General features: G+C 38.0%; 1 protein-coding gene across 1 annotated transcript in view; it reads right to left on the bottom strand.

Annotated features, from left to right (window-relative positions):
- The window catches only part of HMCN1 (hemicentin 1), a 521,707-nt gene that overhangs the window by 250,576 nt on the left and 251,538 nt on the right, over nt 1-19,593 (bottom strand). Inside the window, exons 16-22 of the mRNA XM_032606174.1 lie at nt 14,838-15,032; nt 12,104-12,199; nt 10,780-10,907; nt 9,284-9,428; nt 5,330-5,442; nt 3,248-3,407; nt 2,449-2,617 (exon numbers count right to left, since the gene is read on the bottom strand). Of these exons, the coding sequence (XP_032462065.1) occupies nt 2,449-2,617; nt 3,248-3,407; nt 5,330-5,442; nt 9,284-9,428; nt 10,780-10,907; nt 12,104-12,199; nt 14,838-15,032 (1,006 nt within the window). The remainder of the gene's footprint in view (nt 1-2,448; nt 2,618-3,247; nt 3,408-5,329; nt 5,443-9,283; nt 9,429-10,779; nt 10,908-12,103; nt 12,200-14,837; nt 15,033-19,593) is intronic.

Raw genomic sequence — 19,593 nt, 5'->3', positions numbered from 1 at the left:
CAAATAAAGTGTACTATGGGCCCAGAGACAGACAAATAGATAAACAGTTAAGGATGGAACCCCTCCCTTCAAAAAAAAGACTTAAGCATGTATGAGAACTCAACATGTAATATGCAATATCAGAGGTGGTGTTACAAAAAGTCAGGAAAGGATTGACTATTCAAAAATGGTGTTGGGCAAGTGGCTCTCCACATGGGAAAAATGAATAAATAAAATTAGAGCACTACCTAATACTACACACAAAATAAAAATTCAGATGTATTAAAACCCAAAATGTGAAAACAAACTTAAAAATTGCAATAAAACACTGGAGTTCTGTTTATGATCTTCCTAAAGTACAAATCTAAAAAAATAATAGATTAACATCTTGAGCTACATAGAAATTTTGAAATTCTGTACAACCAGACACCATACATAAACCTGAAAGGCTAGGAGTAGACTGAGAGAAGATATTTTCAACACATACAACAAACAAAGGATTGTTATTGAGAACAAAAACCAAATTTCTACATTTAATAAGAAAAAGAGAAACAAGTCACCAGAACATTGCAGCAGGTTTAAAGAGGCAATTCACAGATAACACAAATGGCCAACAAACAAGGGAAAACATTCCAGGCTCACTAGAATTCAGTCACGTGAAAAGTAAGACAGTTGCAAGACACCATTTCACATCCAGACGAATGGCAAAAAATTTTAAGTCAGTCAACACCACGCAGTGATTGTAATGTGGCAAAAGGTACACTTATATTCTGTTGATGGAAGGTAAATCAGGATTGCCCCTTCAGAAGGCAGTTAAGCACGGTCTACAAAGGTGAAAACAGTAATTCATTCTAACTAGAAATTGGGGTTCTAGGTACAAGTCGCAAAGAAACATGCATATGCATACCAAGAGAGATATAAAAAGATATTCCCTGATGGGCTTCCCTGCTGGTGCAGTGGTTGAGAGTCCGCCTGCCAATGCAAGGGACACGGGTTCGTGCCCCGGTCTGGGAGGATCCCACATGCCACGGAGCGGCTGGGCCCGTGAGCCATGGCTGCTGAGCCTGCGCGTCCGGAGCCTGTGCTCCGCAACGGGAGAGACCACAGCAGTGAGAGGCCCACGTACCGCACAAAAAAAAAGAAAAAAAAAAAGATATTCTCTGAAAAGCCGTTTCTAAAACCAAGAAAAAGAAAAGAAGAAAATGTAGAAAGACAAAACAAACAAGAACATGAATGTCCATACACAGGGAAATGTATAAATAAAATGTAGAATACGTATATGGTAGTTAAAATGAATAAACTGAATATATGTATAAAATGGCTAAATGTTGGCTCAATAAAGCAAGCAGTAGAATAATAATATAGAACATGTTACAATGGTAAATTGGAAACAAGTACACAAAACAAAATCAAAAATAGAGAAAACAATATTCTATACTATTTAAGGATGTATGCATAGGATATACACCAAGTCTGTGTCAGTGTTTGTGCCCCTGGGAAAGGAGAAAAGAGATAATGACTGAGGAGGGGAACAATGAAACTTCAACTTTATCTGAAATATGGTATTTCTTCTATTCAAAAATATTCAAGGCAAATATTTTTTCAAACAAATAGTAAAGTAGTTCTTAATTGTTTACTTTTTTTCTCACCAGTGGTAGAGAAACTACTGTGGCATGAATTTATAGCTTCATAACCATACATCAACAAGTCTAACAGACAATAGCTAGAGACTGTAATTCTTATTCCGCCAGTAACTTCTGGCATGATGTTGAGTTAAAACAGTAATTGCTACCATTCTTTGAGAACCAGAGACGGGATATGGAATGTACATTATCTTATATCATCCTTTCAGGTATTATACCCATTTTATAAACAAGAAATCTGAGGTTCAAAGAGGCCCACTGAAAAAAACTGCCTATGTTTCAGGTAAGCTTTAAGTAGCGGAGGTAAATTAAAACTCACATCAGCATGGCAACAAAAGTTGTGCCCTTAAGGGCTCTGGCATTCTGCTTTCCACGTCACTTAGTCTATCAAGTATATTGTTTCAGTGGGCCTTTATTTGTATAAGGGTTTAAGTTCAATCAAGAAGATTTTTACAAGTCATCTAATGAAAGTCAAATCCTAGATATTAGAGAATGTATTATGTTTTATTGCTCCTCTGAGATTACTGGAATTTTATAATATGCACTTTGTGCTAACCAGAATCTACATACAAATCCACTCCATTTTCATAACTACCTTGTAGAATGCACCAGTGGGAAATTACGTCAAGGCTGGATGTCAGCATTTCTGCTATTAAAGAATGACTTAGAAGGTATATATATTTTCTGTAGGCTCAAATGTACGTGTAAATTATCTCAAATTTAAAAGGTTTTTTTTTTTTTGAGACATTTGAAAACCTGAACAAGTACAGTCACCTGTCCCAAGAGATTATGTTTCACATGTTTCGATTCATCCCAGGTCCCCTACCTTGGAGAGAATGGCGAGATGAGCTGGGTTTCTTTGGCCCAGGTAATTATGGGTGGGGGTAAGCTCTTCACTTCACATGGAAGTGTCACCTCTCCCCCTGCAAGGACTGAGATCTCAATAGGCTTATCCTGGGACAGTCCTCGTTGATCTCCGAACACTCTGGGCCTTACTAAAATAAACACAAGTTTTGAAAGGGAAACAGTACATTGAAAACAAAGCACACTTTAATTCACACTAAAATGGGGACTACTAATATTCTTCAGTAATTTGCAAAAAGATGCTGTTTGTTCCAAAGTCTCAGGACGTATCTAAAGCTTTCCATTAACACACATCGTGAGAGCTTAAAGGAAAAGGACTAGAAAGTTTTCCTTTTTAGCTCCTTCTTTCAGAACACAATGCAGAGGTCAGCTGAAATGCCCTTTTGGAATCTAGCATCTGTAAAAGCAACCCCTCAAGGCAGAGCACTAACCAAGATATAGCTGAGGTTTGGCTTTGTTTTAACTAAGTTTTAACTAAGTGGTGTTTCTAAAGAGGGTTGGGTGCCATAAGCATACTCCTTGGGAAAACACCATAAAATTTTTCCGAAAGGCTATACAATTCCTCTCCCTTTAAATCACAATCTAAGTAGAGGAGATGTTGGTTGGCAGGAAAAATGCATTTTTTGTACAAAACTATAAACTTGGAAAAGTAGTTCACTTTAGGGGTACAGCCCTCTAGTAACATTACTTGGGAGAGAAGTGTGAGTTTTGGCACAGACAGACAGCGTCAAAGAAAAACATTCCTCCCCAAGGGCTCTCACCATAGACGGTCAGCTGCACTTTCCTTTTGGCGTAGCCGGCTGCATTGGTGGCAGTGCAGACGTACTCCCCGCTCTCCTCACCTCCAGGGGACACCACATATAGACTTCCGTCAGCCCCTGCGGAAAACTTAGCACTGCTGGTGGAAATCCGCTCGCCCTTCTGCAAAACAACACAGAGCAAAAAGTGTTTTCTAAGATAATAAAGGAGTGACTTAATGTCTGGAAGAAAAGAGAGGAAGAAAAAAATCTCTAAAGGGAAAAATACTAGATTGAAAGAATGCTAATTTGAAGAAAGCTCTTTGTAAGAAAAATTAAACAAACAATGCAAAGGTGACATTTCTTCATACCAAACTAGATCCCCTTCATTCCAAAGCTACTTAAAAGTGGAGGGGATGGGGTTTCTCTGGTGGCACAGTGGTTGAGAGTCCGCCTGCCGATGCAGGGGACACGGGTTCGTGCCCCGGTCCGGGAAGATCCCACGTGCCGCGGAGCGGCTGGGCCCGTGAGCCATGGCCGCTGAACCTGCGCGTCCGGAGCCTGTGCTCCGCAACGGGAGAGGCCACAACAGTGAGAGGCCCGTGTACCGCTATAAAAAAAAAAAAAAAAAAAAAAGTGGAGAGGATGAGGTAGCAGCAGACGGGATGAGTGTTTATGCTAAGCCAGGTACCGTTTTGAGCACTTCACATGAATTAATTATGTTAACGCTCACACCAATCTTATGAGTAGGAACTACTACAACCCCTGTTTTACAGTTGACAGCATTAAATCTGGGGGCTTGGCAGAGTAACTTGCCCAGGGCCAAAGAGTTAGTCAGTGGTAGAACTGGAACTCGAACCCAGGCAGGCAGGCTTGGGGGCCTAAACTCTTAACTTCTGTGCATGATCCCAGCTCAAAGGCCATCCTGTAAAGAAGATTTCATTTTTGTATTTCCCTAAAATGCATTAAACTTCTACTCAGTACCAGACTGTGCAGTTTGGGGGCCCAGCTTCACCACCATATTTTTGTGCCCAGGATGCAGAAATCTTAATCTTTCAATTTAATTTATGGATGTCAAAACCAACTTCTCTATATTTCAGAGATTTTTAGAAGTATAAAATTAGATGTTATGACAAAATACTTTGGTTGTGACCCTAAATATACAAACGCCATATTTCATTATTATGCCGTCATTTTATATTACTTTCTCTCTACCAGATTTAATCTACAGAAAATATGCCACCTTCATGGCTGTTAAAAGATGGAAAGGACTTCCTCAGGAAATGGAAGAAGGAAGTCCTTCTCTCCTCACTGCAAGAACATAAGGAAAAGCCAGAGAACTTCACGACAGGGATACTGAGGGGGATAAATGAGTTCATCCATGTGTCTTATTTTGGCTTCCAGAAGAGCAGAGTCCAAGATAAAGATTTGGAGTCAGGAAGTTTACTTGGAAAGTGATTCCCAGGGGCTTGAAGAAGACAGTTGGAAAGTGAGGCAAGAAGGAAAGAAAGCTAATAAAGGGTTTCACTGTCCTGGTTTCCTCCGTGGCTGGGCTTATAAGCTCAGTGTGCTCAGGGCCCTCTGAGAAACTATGTAGATGCACCCCAGAAGGATTTTTCTGATAGATGAGAAGTGGGACCCTCTCCCAGGATTTAATGTTCTTGTACTCCCTGACCACTCAGCAGGCTAAGTGGCCTTGTGGGGTTTTGGAGAAAGCCCTCAGTCCCCAAACTAGAGAGGTACATGCATGAAGAGTGACCCTGGCAGAGAGCATGGAGCAGTCCACCAGAGCTGAGCTTAAGCCAAAAGGGTTTAGGGGATGTGGCAAGGAGTAAAAAAGGATCTGCTACAACATGTGAAGTGCTTAGAAAAGTCCCCGGAACAAAGAATGTGCTGTATTAGTGTTCACTGTTGTGTTAATACTATTTAAGCATCAAGTAGTTGAATGAACTAAGGACATTTTAAGGTCCATTCTAAGAGGTATGACTATGGGTTTTCCTTTCTGTAAGGTTCTATGGTACAGTGACAAGTTCCATGTACGAAAATATTCAAATATTGTTGTAGCAACACATATTATTAACAAACATCACTAGATACGTCATTTACCTTGGACCAGATGATAGATGGTTTGGGGATTCCACTTGCCTTGCATGGTAAAGTTACTGGAATGCCTTCAATGGTACTGAGTACCTGCTGTCCATGCTGAATGGTTGGCAGAACTGGAAAAGGAAGCAATATGCAGAATCTGAGCACCCGTCCTTCCATTTAGCTTCACAAGTTTAAAGTTGAACATTTTCAGGATATACGAATATTTCTAAAAACTAGCAAAGACAACCTTTTCTGTTAGAAATGTATGGCAATTTGTAAGGGAGTGTAATAAAGTAAATAAAATAGTTGCAATCTGAAGAATTTAATAAACACTTAAAATCAAGTAGTAAATTAAGTTGATTTTCCTAACAAAAATAAGAGAGAACTGAAGGAAATCGTATTTTCAGGAAATTCAAGCTAGAACTACAGAGTTACACACTTAACATATCTTACACCATTCTCCATTACCCCATTAAGCTGCAGTGAGCTGACTTAACCTCACCTCCAGAGAAATGGGCTGTTTAACCACTACAGATTAAATACCTGTCTATACACAAGAATCACTTAGCAAGCTACTAAATTTAACCTCGAAAATAGAATCTATTTTCGTAAAAGGAATTCAAAAGTAAAGCTTGAAAGGCCTCAGGAGTTTACATTTAAAAGTCTAAAATATGGGCTTCCCTGGTGGCGCAGTGGTTGAGAGTCCGCCTGCCGATGCAGGGGACGCGGGTTCGTGCCCCGGTCCGGGAGGATCCCACATGCCGCGGAGCGGCTGGGCCCGTGACCCATGGCCGCTGGGCCTGCGCGTCCGGAGCCTGTGCTCCGCAACGGGAGAGGCCGCAACAGTGAGAGGCCCGCGTACCACAAAAAAAAAAAAAAAAAAAAAAAAAGTCTAAAATACAAGATTCTAAGTCAATATATATATATATTTTTTGCGGTACGCGGGCCTCTCACTGTTGTGGCCTCTCCCGTTGCGGAACACAGGCTCCAGACGTGCAGGCTCAGCGGCCATGGCTCACGGGCCCAGCCGCTCCGCGGCATGTGGGATCTTCCCGGACCGGGGCACGAACCCGCGCCCCCTGAATCGGCAGGCGGACTCTCAACCACTGTGCCACCAGGGAAGCCCAGTCAATATTTTTCACTAAGAATGCATATCTTTTGACTTTAGAAAGCAACTAAAGAATTGACATTATATGATTGGAAGCAAAAGGAAAGGGAAGACTTCATCATTCTATTCTGTATATATCTGTTCATCATAACCAACTTGCATACAAAAAATTATCAATACTCAATGTTCTCAAAATAAAGAATTTGATTAAAGAAGCTCCCAGGGACTTCCCTGGTGGTCCAATGTTAAAGAATCTGCCTTCCAATGCAGGGGACGCGGGTTCCATCCCTGATCAGGGAACTAAGATCCCACATGCCACAGGGCAACTAAGCCCACGTGCCACAACTAATGAGCCCGGGTGCCTCAACTAGAGAGAAGCCTGCGTGCCACAAACTACAGAGCCCATGCATTCTGGAACCCACGCGCCACAACTAGAGAAGAGAAAACCTGCACACCACAGCTAGAGAGAAGCCCAGGCTCCACAACAAAGAGCCTGTGCGCTGCAACAAAAGATCCCGCATGCCGCAACTAAGACCCGACGCAGCCAAAAAAAATTAAAAATAAATTAAATAAATATAAATCTTTTAAAAAAAAAAAAAAAGCTCCCATACGTGAAAGTACCTAACATAGCGCAAGGAATGTAATGAAAGACCAATATATACCAGGAATTTCCTTTCCTTCCCCCAGAAAGATGAGACTGGAGCTGTTCCCTAGAGCTCAAGCACTCACTGTGGCTCTTGTTTTTAAGTCAAATTTCTCTAGAATTCTCCCAGCTACCCTGGAGTAGAAGTTTGCCAGAACAAGAGAAACCAGAGACCTCAGTGCAAAAGCTTCCTTTTGAAAGGCTTAGATGAGCTTTGCTACATCCTTGTATTTTCCTAAGGCGGGGATTATTCTTTAGATCACATCTTCTTAAAGAATTGGCAGTAAATTCCCAGCCATAGGCAAGAATGCCAGGCTACTCTCTAAAGCGAGAAATTTAATTTCCAGAATCATCATGGAATAGTCAACTTTCAACTTTGCTGTCATTTTATGGCAACATGGAATAAGCCATTTTCTTAAATACATATTCAGCTCGACAGCTATAAAGGCAAGTGGCAAATTTAGGCAATGGTTTTCAAATCTGATGACATTTGAGTATGAAAGAGTTTTTCTTTGCAGATTGTCAATCTATGTAAATCAACATGACAATTAAATAGTTTGTCATTTTAATTTGCACATATTTATACGGGCATTCGTTAATTCAATTCTAAGAATTCTTTGAGAGCCTTTGATTTACAATGTGGTGTTAATTTCTACTGTACAGCAAAGTGACTCAGTTATACATATATATATATATACAGTCTTTTTTTAATATTCTTTTCCATTATGGTTTATCTCAGGATATAATAAATACTCTTAAAAGTGGAGAGGCAGAGTGATGAAATTAACATAAATACAGAGGTATACAGAATTTGTGATACTGGATCACATCCAACTCAAAGGCAAATCTGTCCTCTAAACAGCTGTTTGGTTTAGTTCACGTCAAATGCTGGGTTAATTTTTCTTAATCTTATTAACTAAATCAGTTACTCATTTTGGCCTAAGATGGATGAAACGATGTTGTGAAATGACCTTTTAAACTTTTAACTGTTAAAATCTTTTGCATCTTGATAAACCACATCATTGGTTCCGCTGTCTTCTCCATACTCCTCGGATCTGGCAGACATCACAACTAATCATGTCACTCTTTCACCCAAGTGAAAATTTATATCAGAATTCTTCTCAACACAATATTCTAGGCAGTTGCTAGATGCCAAAGGGAGATGACATGAATGCATTTCTACCGTAGATTCTCAAACTGGTCCATAAGCACCCTCTGCAAAATGTATGGACTGATCTTCTTTAAAAAATAGTTAAATACAGCTATATCCAATTTGACATTATGTATTTACTCAACTAATTTAATGTTACTTTGGTATTTCTTCAAGAATATCTCACATAATGTTGGTGGAGATTGGTACAAGACTGGTATAGGACTGAAAGAGGTAGAAGAGGCTATTTACAATGAGAAGCACACATTAAAAAGATGTCCTGTATCCACTGAAAATTTCAACAGAACAAGCAAAATTTGGAAATTACTGGATTCTCCAATCCAGGCCCTAAAAAAGACTGAATCAACTACTAAAAATAAATGTTCTATTCTACTTTTATCCCTGTACACAGAGCTAGTTTTTAATACAACACTTTAAAAAGCAAAGTCTTTAAAGGAGATATACAAAAAAAGTTACGACAATTTCTTAAGCTATGAAGCTGTTATTTATTGAGATGTAAAAAGTTGGTAACGGTTACTCACGAATGGAAAAAAGATGGTTTCTGGATTTTTTAATTTGTGACCTTTAAGTTATTTAACACGCAAAAAGATTGTTTGGAGCACATGAAGTGGCCTTTAGAAAAGTTTAGGTCGTTTCTAGCAAACACACAAAGGGGTCATTAGTAAGAAAATGCTTGTGGCACAATCCGAGAAGAAGAGGCAATTTGGATGGCACAATAAGTTCAGCTTTCCTGAAATTAAAATGTACTTTTAAACATAACTCTTTGAGAGCTGAGTTCACTTTTATCAATTAAGAAACCACTTACAAAAGCCCCTGGAGAGACTCAGCAAGTGACTCCCAATAATGTCTTTTTGTATATACAGAAAAGGGAAATCTGGAAACAGGCTTAACAATGTAAATATTGTTCAAGAAATAAGGCTTTTTGTTAAGAATAACAATTAGGAAAGATATCTGCTTCTTAAAACTAGAAGAACAGAGTTATTTGATTTAAAGATATGAACCCAGCTTTGAACATGGTTTGGAGAGAATTATGATGGGTGTGCCTCTTACCATGCACGTCCACAGTGGTAGTTTTGCTAATGGTTCCAGCAACATTACTGGCCACACAAGTATACTCGCCCCCGTCCTGCAGCCGAGCTCTTTCAACATGGAGACTCCCGTCACTGCGTACAGTGATGTAAGGATTTTGGACCAACTTGAAGGAAAAAAAAAAGCCATTTTTAATTAAACAGGCAATATTGTGTAAGCCCAAACCAGATCTGCTTTCTTCTCCAACTGGGTTATTAAATGTGTTATAAAATAACAAAATATTTTAACACCCTTAAGTGAAAAATGATGAGAATAAAATGTTACCAAGAGTAGCATCAATTGTATGTCACTGTGATATACCACCAAAAATTCTCCCCACTAACATCTGTCAGAATTATGCACATATTGGAAAGGGAAAGAAATAGAAACAACACTAATTCCGTTTCTGTAATTTTTGTTATCACGAAGGACCCAAATTTCACTTTTACTTTTGGCTTAATTTTTTCTTTTTCAAGAAGGCTTTACTACCACTTCCAAGCCATTTGACATTTTCATTCTGGCAAACAGGCATCATTCAAGCTGAGAGAATGTGACTTAATCTCAACATGCACCCTTTTCAGTGACAGATACAAATAATATTAGAGGGCAATGTATGATACAGGAACTGCATGAGAGAAGGCTGACAATGGTTTCCGTTAAGAATCATCACCTCTAACTCTGTAACATTTATGCATTTTGTTCAATCATAGGGTACTTTAGTGCTCAAACAGTATCATCCTATGTTATAAGGGCATTTATTATTGAGTGAGGTGCACTCATTTTTCTCAGGTTTTTATGCAAATACAGACAATTTTACATCTTATCCCATGGAATCAATTCACTTTTAATTGGTACTTCAATAAGGGAGTAAGTCTAAATACTCTGGAAAATGGAAGGAAAAATGCTCTGGACTAGGTGAAAATTTATTGCTATAGATAGCATGTTTACAGAATAATTCCTTACAACTGTGAAAATTTTTCACATTCCTTCATAATCAAAAGTTATGCATTGAAAAACAATGACACAAAGTAGATCCACATTTTAAAATAGTTCACAATAAAAGAATGTTTGACGATAACAATAAAGATTAATATATAAAATGAAAGAATGTTATGAGAATATTAACATTTTATTATGTCCTGTAAAGAAGGATATAAAATATTTAAATCCTATGGAAAAAAACTTCATACTTGCTTCAGTTATTACATATTCTGAAGAGAGTTTACTAGTTACAAAATTATAAAAATTACACCATTGACTATTTCTCCATCATACTAATTTCAAAATAATATGAACTGCATAAACATGCTAATACTGAAGAAAAGTTTTGGTACACTTAAAAAATATATGTTTGTATATTTATTACATTAAAATTTCAATGTTTGGAATACATTGCCTCTTACACAAGAGGCAATAGATGAATATGAATTCATATTATGCAAGAGGAATATGAATGCATGGATTTAAAATGTTCTTACCATGGCTGAGTTCTTAATCCACCGACGTTCTGGAATGGGATTTCCAGCCAATAGAACACAAGGCAAAGTCAGCTGCTGTCCTTCAATTACACTGGTCACTGAAGGGCTGATTCCAATGAGTGGAGCAACTAAATCAGAGAGAGAACACAGGCACTGTCAATGCTATTTCATCCAAAGGAAGGCAAACTCTTTTATAGGCAAAGATGACTACTAACTATGCTATTAGAAATAGAGTTTTCAAGAACAAGATTTTTAAATGTACCTGGGTATGAATTGGAAGATAGAGATAAAGGACCCTTCTAAGCAGAGGGAATGGCAAGAGGACAGGTAAGAGCAAAGAAGTAGAGAAAGTAAAAAAGAATAAGTCTATGGCATGAAAGGGCAGAAAAGTCAAGCCAAGAAATTTGCAATGTATTCAAATGGAGAGTGACTGAAAGCATGGATAAATAGAAGAGTGGAATCATCAGAATCATTTTCAGGAAATATCAATCTGAGAACTTACCAGACAAGGGTAAAGTGGAAGGGATGAGATTAGTGAGGAGGCTGTCATAACAGCTCAGGCAAATAAAATGAGGTGGACTCTTAGATGGAAATCAGGGAAGTAATTCTACATAAATCAAAGCAAAATCTCTAAGAGAGTCTTCTTGGAAAATTTAAATATACGTAGATGAATTAAGGGAGATACATAAAGAAAATTTTATAGAAGTGTATTAATGAGGTTTAAAAATCACAATAAATGGTGTAATAATTTAAACAATGTAGGACTAGTGCATAAATAGAATTCCAAGGAATAGACATAAGATTATAAATTTAGCATGTGACCAAATGGGTATTTTACTCAGTGGGAAGAGAACATGCAATAAAAATATTAAAACAAGCGTCTTACTACTTGGAAATAACGGATATTATATTCTTACTTCATATCATACACAGAAATAATTCCATGTGGACTAAAATAATAAGTGTAAAGAAAGAACTAGAAAAGCACACCACCACCACATGTGTGTGTGTGTTGTGTGTGTGTGTGTGTGTGTGTGTGTGTGTGTGTGTGTGTACTCATACTTAAGACTTAAATGAATTTATTCAATTGACCTTCATTTCTTCAAAGGAAAGATAAGGAGCTCGAAGAGGATGATCTCTATTTCCAGTTCTAACATCATGAAATATGAAATAGGGTGGGGAGAAGGAAGGCTAATGTAGTAATCAGATGTTTACCTGGGTTTTTTTTTTTTTTGGTTTTTAATGGTACAGGCAAGACATGACGTACTAAGAGGAGTCTGATGTTTTCAAAAAGTGTGGTGTCTAAGTACTTAATTGATCTTACCAAGTCCTGTCACTGTTACTGTTGCCTGGGACTGGATCTTTCCAAACTGGTTTTCAGCTTCACAAATATATGTTCCTTTATCACTTGCCCATAAGTCTAAAAAGAAGAGATTATTTACTCATTCAACATCATCTGTGGAGGATTAACTATGTGCCAGGCACCATGCTTGTGATCTGGGAGTTCCCATTCTAGGGGAGGAGACATACCTTGAAAGCAACAATCGTACCATAGTGTGATGACTGCTCTAATTTGAGCTTCAGACAATGAGCTATGGGGGCACAGAGACAGAAGTGACTGATGGTGCAAGGAGGAGTTCGGGAAGGATTCACATAGGAGGTAATACCTAAGCTGTACCTGAAACAGTAGGTAGAACAGAGGAAGGGCAGTCCAAACCTAATGGGCTGCAAAGGCAAGAGCATGACTTGAAAAATCATGGTCTGTTCAAAGAATGGAAAGCTGCAGTACCACCCTGGGGGCGTTTGGAGGTTTGCAGGGGAGATTGCTTTCATTGGTCCAATGATCAGGGGAGTCTACTGGCAAAAACTAGGGAGACAATGCATGGGGGGGATTCACGAAAGGAACAATATCCCAGGTTCACCAAGACTTTTGAAGGCCCCACTGGAAATTCATGGATGTGATGACTTTGTTTATAATTATTTGAGCCTACAACCTAATTCTGAATAAGTGGAAGAAAGAAAGAACTCTTGCAAGAATTGCCCACCATTTCAGAAAATCACTTCACCAGCCTGGAGTTTTTGAGTCATCAATCCCATATTTCTGTATCAGTCTACATTTTAGCTCTCAAATTCATGGTGATATACATAACATGTATACATATTGTATGAGCATTGCCAGAGTATTATCTATTTAAATACATATTATTTTAATAAAAATTACTTTCCTTTGTTTTCCTTTGTACTATATTTTGCATGTTAAAATAATTTTTATTATGTACGTTGATCAAATACATAGAATTTTCAGAATAATAAAAAGGATATTTATAAAATATTTAAAATTAAAGAGTGTGTTGGGGACTAGGATGAGGATCGCTGGGTTACAGGCCGTGTGGGCACAGTCAGGAGCCTGAAGATGAAGAGGTAGCCTGGTGCCTTATAAAACAGCAAAGTTTTACCTTATGAGCAACTGGGGAGTCAAGAGAAGATTTTTAAATAGGGGATTGATTGTCACCTTTGCAACTATCTTAACTAAAATAGGCACAGTTTAATCTATTGATAAGACGTTGGCAGAGAAAAACACAGCTTTCCATTATGAATAGTTCCATACTATCCCAAATAAAGAGCAGTGACCAAGTTTCTACTCTGTTAACCACATGCATATAACTGCAGAACTGCATCTGGTGAGCACAGTGTTCACTCTCAAAATTAGCAAACATTCATTTGCCAAGGAAAGCTCAGCAAATCACCTGGTTAGTAAGTTATACATTGTTTCTAACCAAGACAGTCTCCATATTATCAACTCGGGCTAATTTCTGTAGAAATACAAAATACCAGTGAGAGCTAAGTTTCTCATCACTAGCTTCCTTTTAGATGATTTAGTTTGAACAACTGGGCAACCATCGGTGAATACGCTGCCCTCCTGTATTCTTACTTTTCTTTCATTTCTGCTAACTGATTTGTTTTCAGGTCTCATTTGTTTCCCTCTGGGTTGTTTCTCATCACCACCATCACCCTACCTATATGATCCTCCCCATTCTTCCCTCCCGCTCCTGTCTCATATCCTGCAGGGGAGCTGTTCTGAAACAGTACTTTCACATGCCTTTTCGTGCCTATGAAGCTTGGGGGTCTATTTTCTACCTCACCAACTACATTTCTTCACCTGCACATTTCAGTTCCTGCACAATCTGACCCAATCTAATGAGTAATTCTGGTAGCTTTTGTGACCATCCACTCAGACAGTAGATTGTAAAATGCCTGAGGAACCCCATATTTGACTTCTGTCTTCACCTAGCACAGAGCTGTAAGCACTTGTAATTAGACAGTTTAATTTGTATTGAAAGTTTAAGTGGCTAATGCACATTTAATATTGTTAATAAACATGAAAATCACTTATTGGGGACGTTCTACAAAATACCCTAAAAATGTAATTTTATTAAAAAAAAATCAATTAATCATCTAAATGTTTTTACTCCTCTGGTGCCAGTATCCAAATATTCTTAACAATATTTGAAAAAGTACTAAGGGTTTACAAATATCTGAATGCTTAATAGCTTACAGGTAAAAGTTTGGGATGATGGCATACTTGACTTTTTAAAAAATGCTTTGCTCCAGATAGATACAGCTTTTAATCAAAAAATTTTGATAGTGTATAGTGTCCCTATGATGTGGTTACGTATTCTTGGCCCAAAATTAACATTAACTAACTACTAGTAATATTTTACCTTTCTATACAACAGGTGGTACAAGAGTCAATAAAATGTGATTACTTATCCACCTATAGGCCCAGGAGACTCTATTTGCAATAAGAAACAGTGAGATATGAAGAAAGTCATATTGCTTCATAAATCTATGATATAGTAATGACATAAAATTGAATAAAATGTTATTCATCTATGACAATTCCTAGATATGAGTTCAGTATTATTTTAAAATGAAATGCAACAAACAAAATATGTTGGCACGATTAATTCACTATTTTAAGCATAGCAACACCTATGTACAAAAAATGTATAATTTATATGTATATATTTGTATAAAATATATTTCCTTTAACCTACTTGAAATAAAGAGAGCTCCTGTTCTTAGTTGGCTGATGGAACTCACTGAAAAAGGTCTTGAGTAGATGGGCATGTTGTCTAATCTTCGCCATTTAATCTTTGGTTCTGGATAACCCTGGACATAGCAAGGTAATGTCACATTTGAGCCAATTTCCATAGACACATCAGCAGGTTCTTGTATAAAAACTGGAGGTGCTAGAAGATATTTAAAATGAAAAAAGTGGTCATTGGTATAGTATACATGCGCATTAAATATAAATTAATTATTAAACTATCAACAGATTGAATTCAAATCAAATCATGGTTCATATATTATAAATATATGCTTTAAGTATTCCTGTCTGCTACTGAAATAGATTTTTTAAATAAATGAATAGAGCAACAAAGAAGTTCAACTATTTTCTTAAAGTGATAAGATGGAAAGGGTGGGAATTTAAATCAAGATTTCCTTAACTAAAGGGAATCTTTCATTTTTGGAATTTGTTTTCAATTTTATTTTATGCCATACTCCTCAAAACTTAAAATTTTCTTACAAATAAGTCTGTCTTGCAATGAAATATTTTTGACACTTTCCAAAACTTACTTCTTTAGGCTGAATTTTTAAATAAACTAATTATATCAGAGTTCATTCTTCAATAGATCACCATATAACAAGGTAACAGTATTTAATCTTAAATTATATTCTTGGTGTATATCACATTCTTGCTTCTCAGTATCTTTCACATTTTTTTTTGCATTTTTGAGTTAAAGAAATTGAAGCTTGAGAATCAATAATTCAAATTAAAGTAACAGAATAGCATTTGATAAATGGAGAATATGGAGTGCTTAATGTTAGAGCTAAGAAATGATTCAGAAATTATAAACTTATAAGTAAGAAGTCTACACTTATCTACATAATTTAGGTAACCACAGAAGCCAGGGGGGAAAAATCAGAGGTAACAGGCATACCCTGGAAAACAGAGGAATGCAATATAGAGAGGATGCTGTCAGAAGGCCCAAATAGATGAGGCTATCAGTATGTCCCACGGAACTTATGAGTAATAATGTTTGAGGTATCAGGCAAGGAGAAATACATAAGATACTATTAGAGGTAATAGATGAAACCTGCTCTTGTAGGACTCTAAGAGGAAGTACCCTAGGGATGTCTCCTTGATAATGTCAAGATTAAACAATGGTTAGGAACTACAACAACTATCACTTATAGAGCCAGAGACTCTGTTAAGTCCTCTTCATTAATTACCTCATTTGATCTTCAAAATATCCCTATGATGTAGGTACTGTTATTACCCCAATTTTATAAAACTGAGACAGAGATAGTTAATTTGCTAAGTGTCACATGGAGTTGAACAGTGGAACTAGGATTGAAAACCAGGTTGATCCAACTCCAAAGTCACAATTCTTTATCATTTTATCAGCCTCCCCTTTTCCATGGGTTCTTATAATTGCCCATACTCAAGCCGGTTTTCAGGCTAGTAAGAATGGGTGTAGAGATCACTTCTCTCCTTCTCAACAGGAATTCTGGGACTTGGATGTACAGCTATCTCCCAAGTAGCATTAGTGCTTTATTAGCCTGGGCCAAACGACCTCCTTTAACTTTACAGCCACATTTTCGATTATTTCTCCATACAAATCTTATTCTCTGGACAATCAGAACTTACTCATCTCCAGTCAAGGATGGACCTTTCCGAAATCAGCAACTGTGTTACCACCACCCCTTTCAAATGTGATGTCTGCTGTTGATCTCTGGCTACTGAAATACTGACAATTCTTGAAGGCAGTTCCTCAATGCCATCTCTTACCATCCTAAATGTATATGATTTCTTGCTTCTCTGAGCTTTCACAGAACTCACTCTACACCACTCTCATGGCAATGGCTAAATTCAGCCTCTTACTAGACTATATGTTTGACTTCCCCCAGAGAATTTATATTTGTAACCACATTTTTACCTTTTATAGCAACTAACATGGTGCTTTGTGTATTATACATGGCTGCTAGATATTTGTGAATGATTGAATCAGTATTAAAACACTTCAACAATAACCTTGTGTGTGTGTGTGCATTAAGTGTATATGATGATAACAACATTGATCCAGTACATTTGAACCTGCAGTTTTGAAGAAACATGGCAATTTCAGAAGTGTAATTATTTGTTTTTTGAAACTACATAAAATTAAGTTAAATACTACAGCTGAGCAATATGTTTTTAAAAAGAAGTTATGTACCTGTGTTTAGATTTCTCTTACATATATATGGGAATTTGACTAATAAAAATAATAGGTAAAATAAACGTATTTAAAAAATAGTTTAGAAAGCAGCTGACTGTGCTTATCTTACATGTGTAAGGCCTAGTTACTTTTCTCTGGAGTGATACTAGTCATTTATTCCAGAGCCAGCTGCTTGTCTGAAACAGAGAGGTATAAAAATCCCAGGATATGTTAGGCTCAGAGTGTGAACAGGTGAATATGGAGATTAGACAGAAAATAAACTCCAGAAGAGCAAAAAGATATGCAGAAGTCTGGGATTGTTCAAGTATTGGGGAGGAAACCAAGCTTACTGACATAAAGAACATGGCCATCAGTGAAAATGGAGACAAAATGAGAATGTTCAGATGTAAGAAAGCCAAGAACAACTAGATTTAAAAAGGATAGGGGGCAGAGTCAAGATGGCGTGTGGAAAGACATCAAGTTAGCATCTCCCCACAACTAGGGTGCCTGCCGGTGGCTGGTGAAGGACCCTGACACCCAAGGAGATGGGAGGAACCCCCCAGTGAACCAATAGGACGTGGGGGGACTGAGGGGGGAGAAGAAGTAGAGGCCAGACAGGATTGGCACCCCTGAGGCTGGGGAGATCAGGAGAGGCAGGTGGGAGGGGCCCTCTGGGAGGAGCAGGAGAAGAGAGGAGGGCATTTGCCCGGCCCACTTGAGTCCAGGAAGCCTGCTGGGCTCCCAGGTGAGGTCCCCCACCCTCTGAGACCAGGGATAGGGGGCAGGCCTGGGCCACTTCTGTTCCTTGAGCCTAAGCCCCAGCCCCCCACAGCCCCCAGGGCCTATTCCAGCCCTGTGGGTCCTAAGCATAGGTGCTGCCCACCGCCCTAACCTCACCCTTGCTTAGGTCCCGCCCTCCACAGCCAAGGCCTTTACCCCCCTTTTTTTTCTTTCTTTCTTTCTTTTTTTTTTTTCCCTTTCCCTCCTCTTTTTCACTATTGTGGTACTGATGTACCTTCCACTTGTTGATTCATCTAGATTTTTATTTTTATATTCTTTCTAACATATCTGTTAGTTTCCTAGCCTAATTTTATTTTTCACTTTGTTATTGTTTTCTCTTTTTTAATTTCTTTATTTCTTTTATTTTTTTTTTTTTTTTGCCACTCCATGCGGCTTGTGAGATGTTGGTTCATGAGCCAGGGGTTGGGCTGAAGCTCCTGCAGTGTGGACTCCGAGTCTGAACCACTGGACTAACAGAGAATAGGGGTATTCCCTCAGACCCTAGGGAATATTCATTGGAGTGAGGTCTCACAGAGGTTCTCATCTCAGCACAAAGACCCAGCTCTACCCAAGAGCCTACAAACTCCAGTGTTGGAAGCCTCAGGCCAAACAACCAGTAAGACAGGAACACAATCCCACCCATTTAAAAAAAAAACAAAACACACATGAGTAGGCAAAAAAATATGTCACAGTTGAAGGAGCAAGGTAAAAACCTATAAGACCAAACAAATGAAGAGGAAATAGGCAATCTAACTGAAAAAGAATTCAGAGTAATGATAGTAAAGATGTACCAGAATCTCAGAAATAGAATGAAGGCACAGACTGAGAAAATACAAGAAATGTTTAACAAAGATCTAGAAGAACTAATGAACAAACAAACAGAGATGAACAACACAATAACTGAAATGAAAAAAACACTGGAAGGAATCGATAACAGAATAACTGAGGCAGAAGAACGAATAAGTGAGCTGAAGACAAGATGGTTGAAATAACTGCCGAGGAGTAGAATAAAGAAAAAAGAATGAAAAGAACTGAAGACAACCTTGGAGACCTCTGGGACGACACTAAACGCACCAACATTTGAATTATAGGGGTCCCAGAAGAAGAAGAGAAAAAGAAAGGGTGTGAGAAAATATTTGAAGAGATTACAGTTGAAAACTTCCCTAACACGGGAAAGGAAATAGTCACCCCAGTCCAGGAAGCACAGAGAGTCCCATACAAGGTAAACCCTAGGAAAAACACATCAAGACACATATTAATCAAACTAATAAAAATTAAAGAAAAAATATTAAAAACAGCAAGGGAAAAAACAAAAAATAACATACAAAGTAATCCCCATAAGGTTATCAGCTGATTTTTCAGCAGAAACTCTGCAGGCCAGAAGGCAGTGGAAGGATATACGTAAAGTGATGAAAGAGAAAAACCTACAACCAAGTTTACTCTCCCCAGCAAGCATCTCATTCCGATTCAATGGAGAAATCAAAAGCTTTTCAGACAAGCGAAAGCTAAGAGAATTCAGCACCACCAAACCAGATTTATGACAAATGCTAAAGAAACTTCTCTAGGCGGGAAACACAAGAGAAGAAAAAGACCCACAAAAACAAACCCCAAACAATTAAGAAAATGGTAATAGGAATATACATATTGATAATAACCTTGAATGTAAATGGATTAAATGTCCCAATCAAAAGACACACACTGGCAGAATGCATACAAAAAAAGACCTATATATATGCTGTCTGCTAGAGACCCACTTCAGACCTAGGGACAC

The sequence above is a fragment of the Phocoena sinus genome, chromosome 1, assembly GCF_008692025.1.
Source record: "Phocoena sinus isolate mPhoSin1 chromosome 1, mPhoSin1.pri, whole genome shotgun sequence".
Classification (NCBI taxonomy): domain Eukaryota; kingdom Metazoa; phylum Chordata; class Mammalia; order Artiodactyla; family Phocoenidae; genus Phocoena; species Phocoena sinus.
This window is presented reverse-complemented; position numbering and strand designations above follow the sequence as displayed.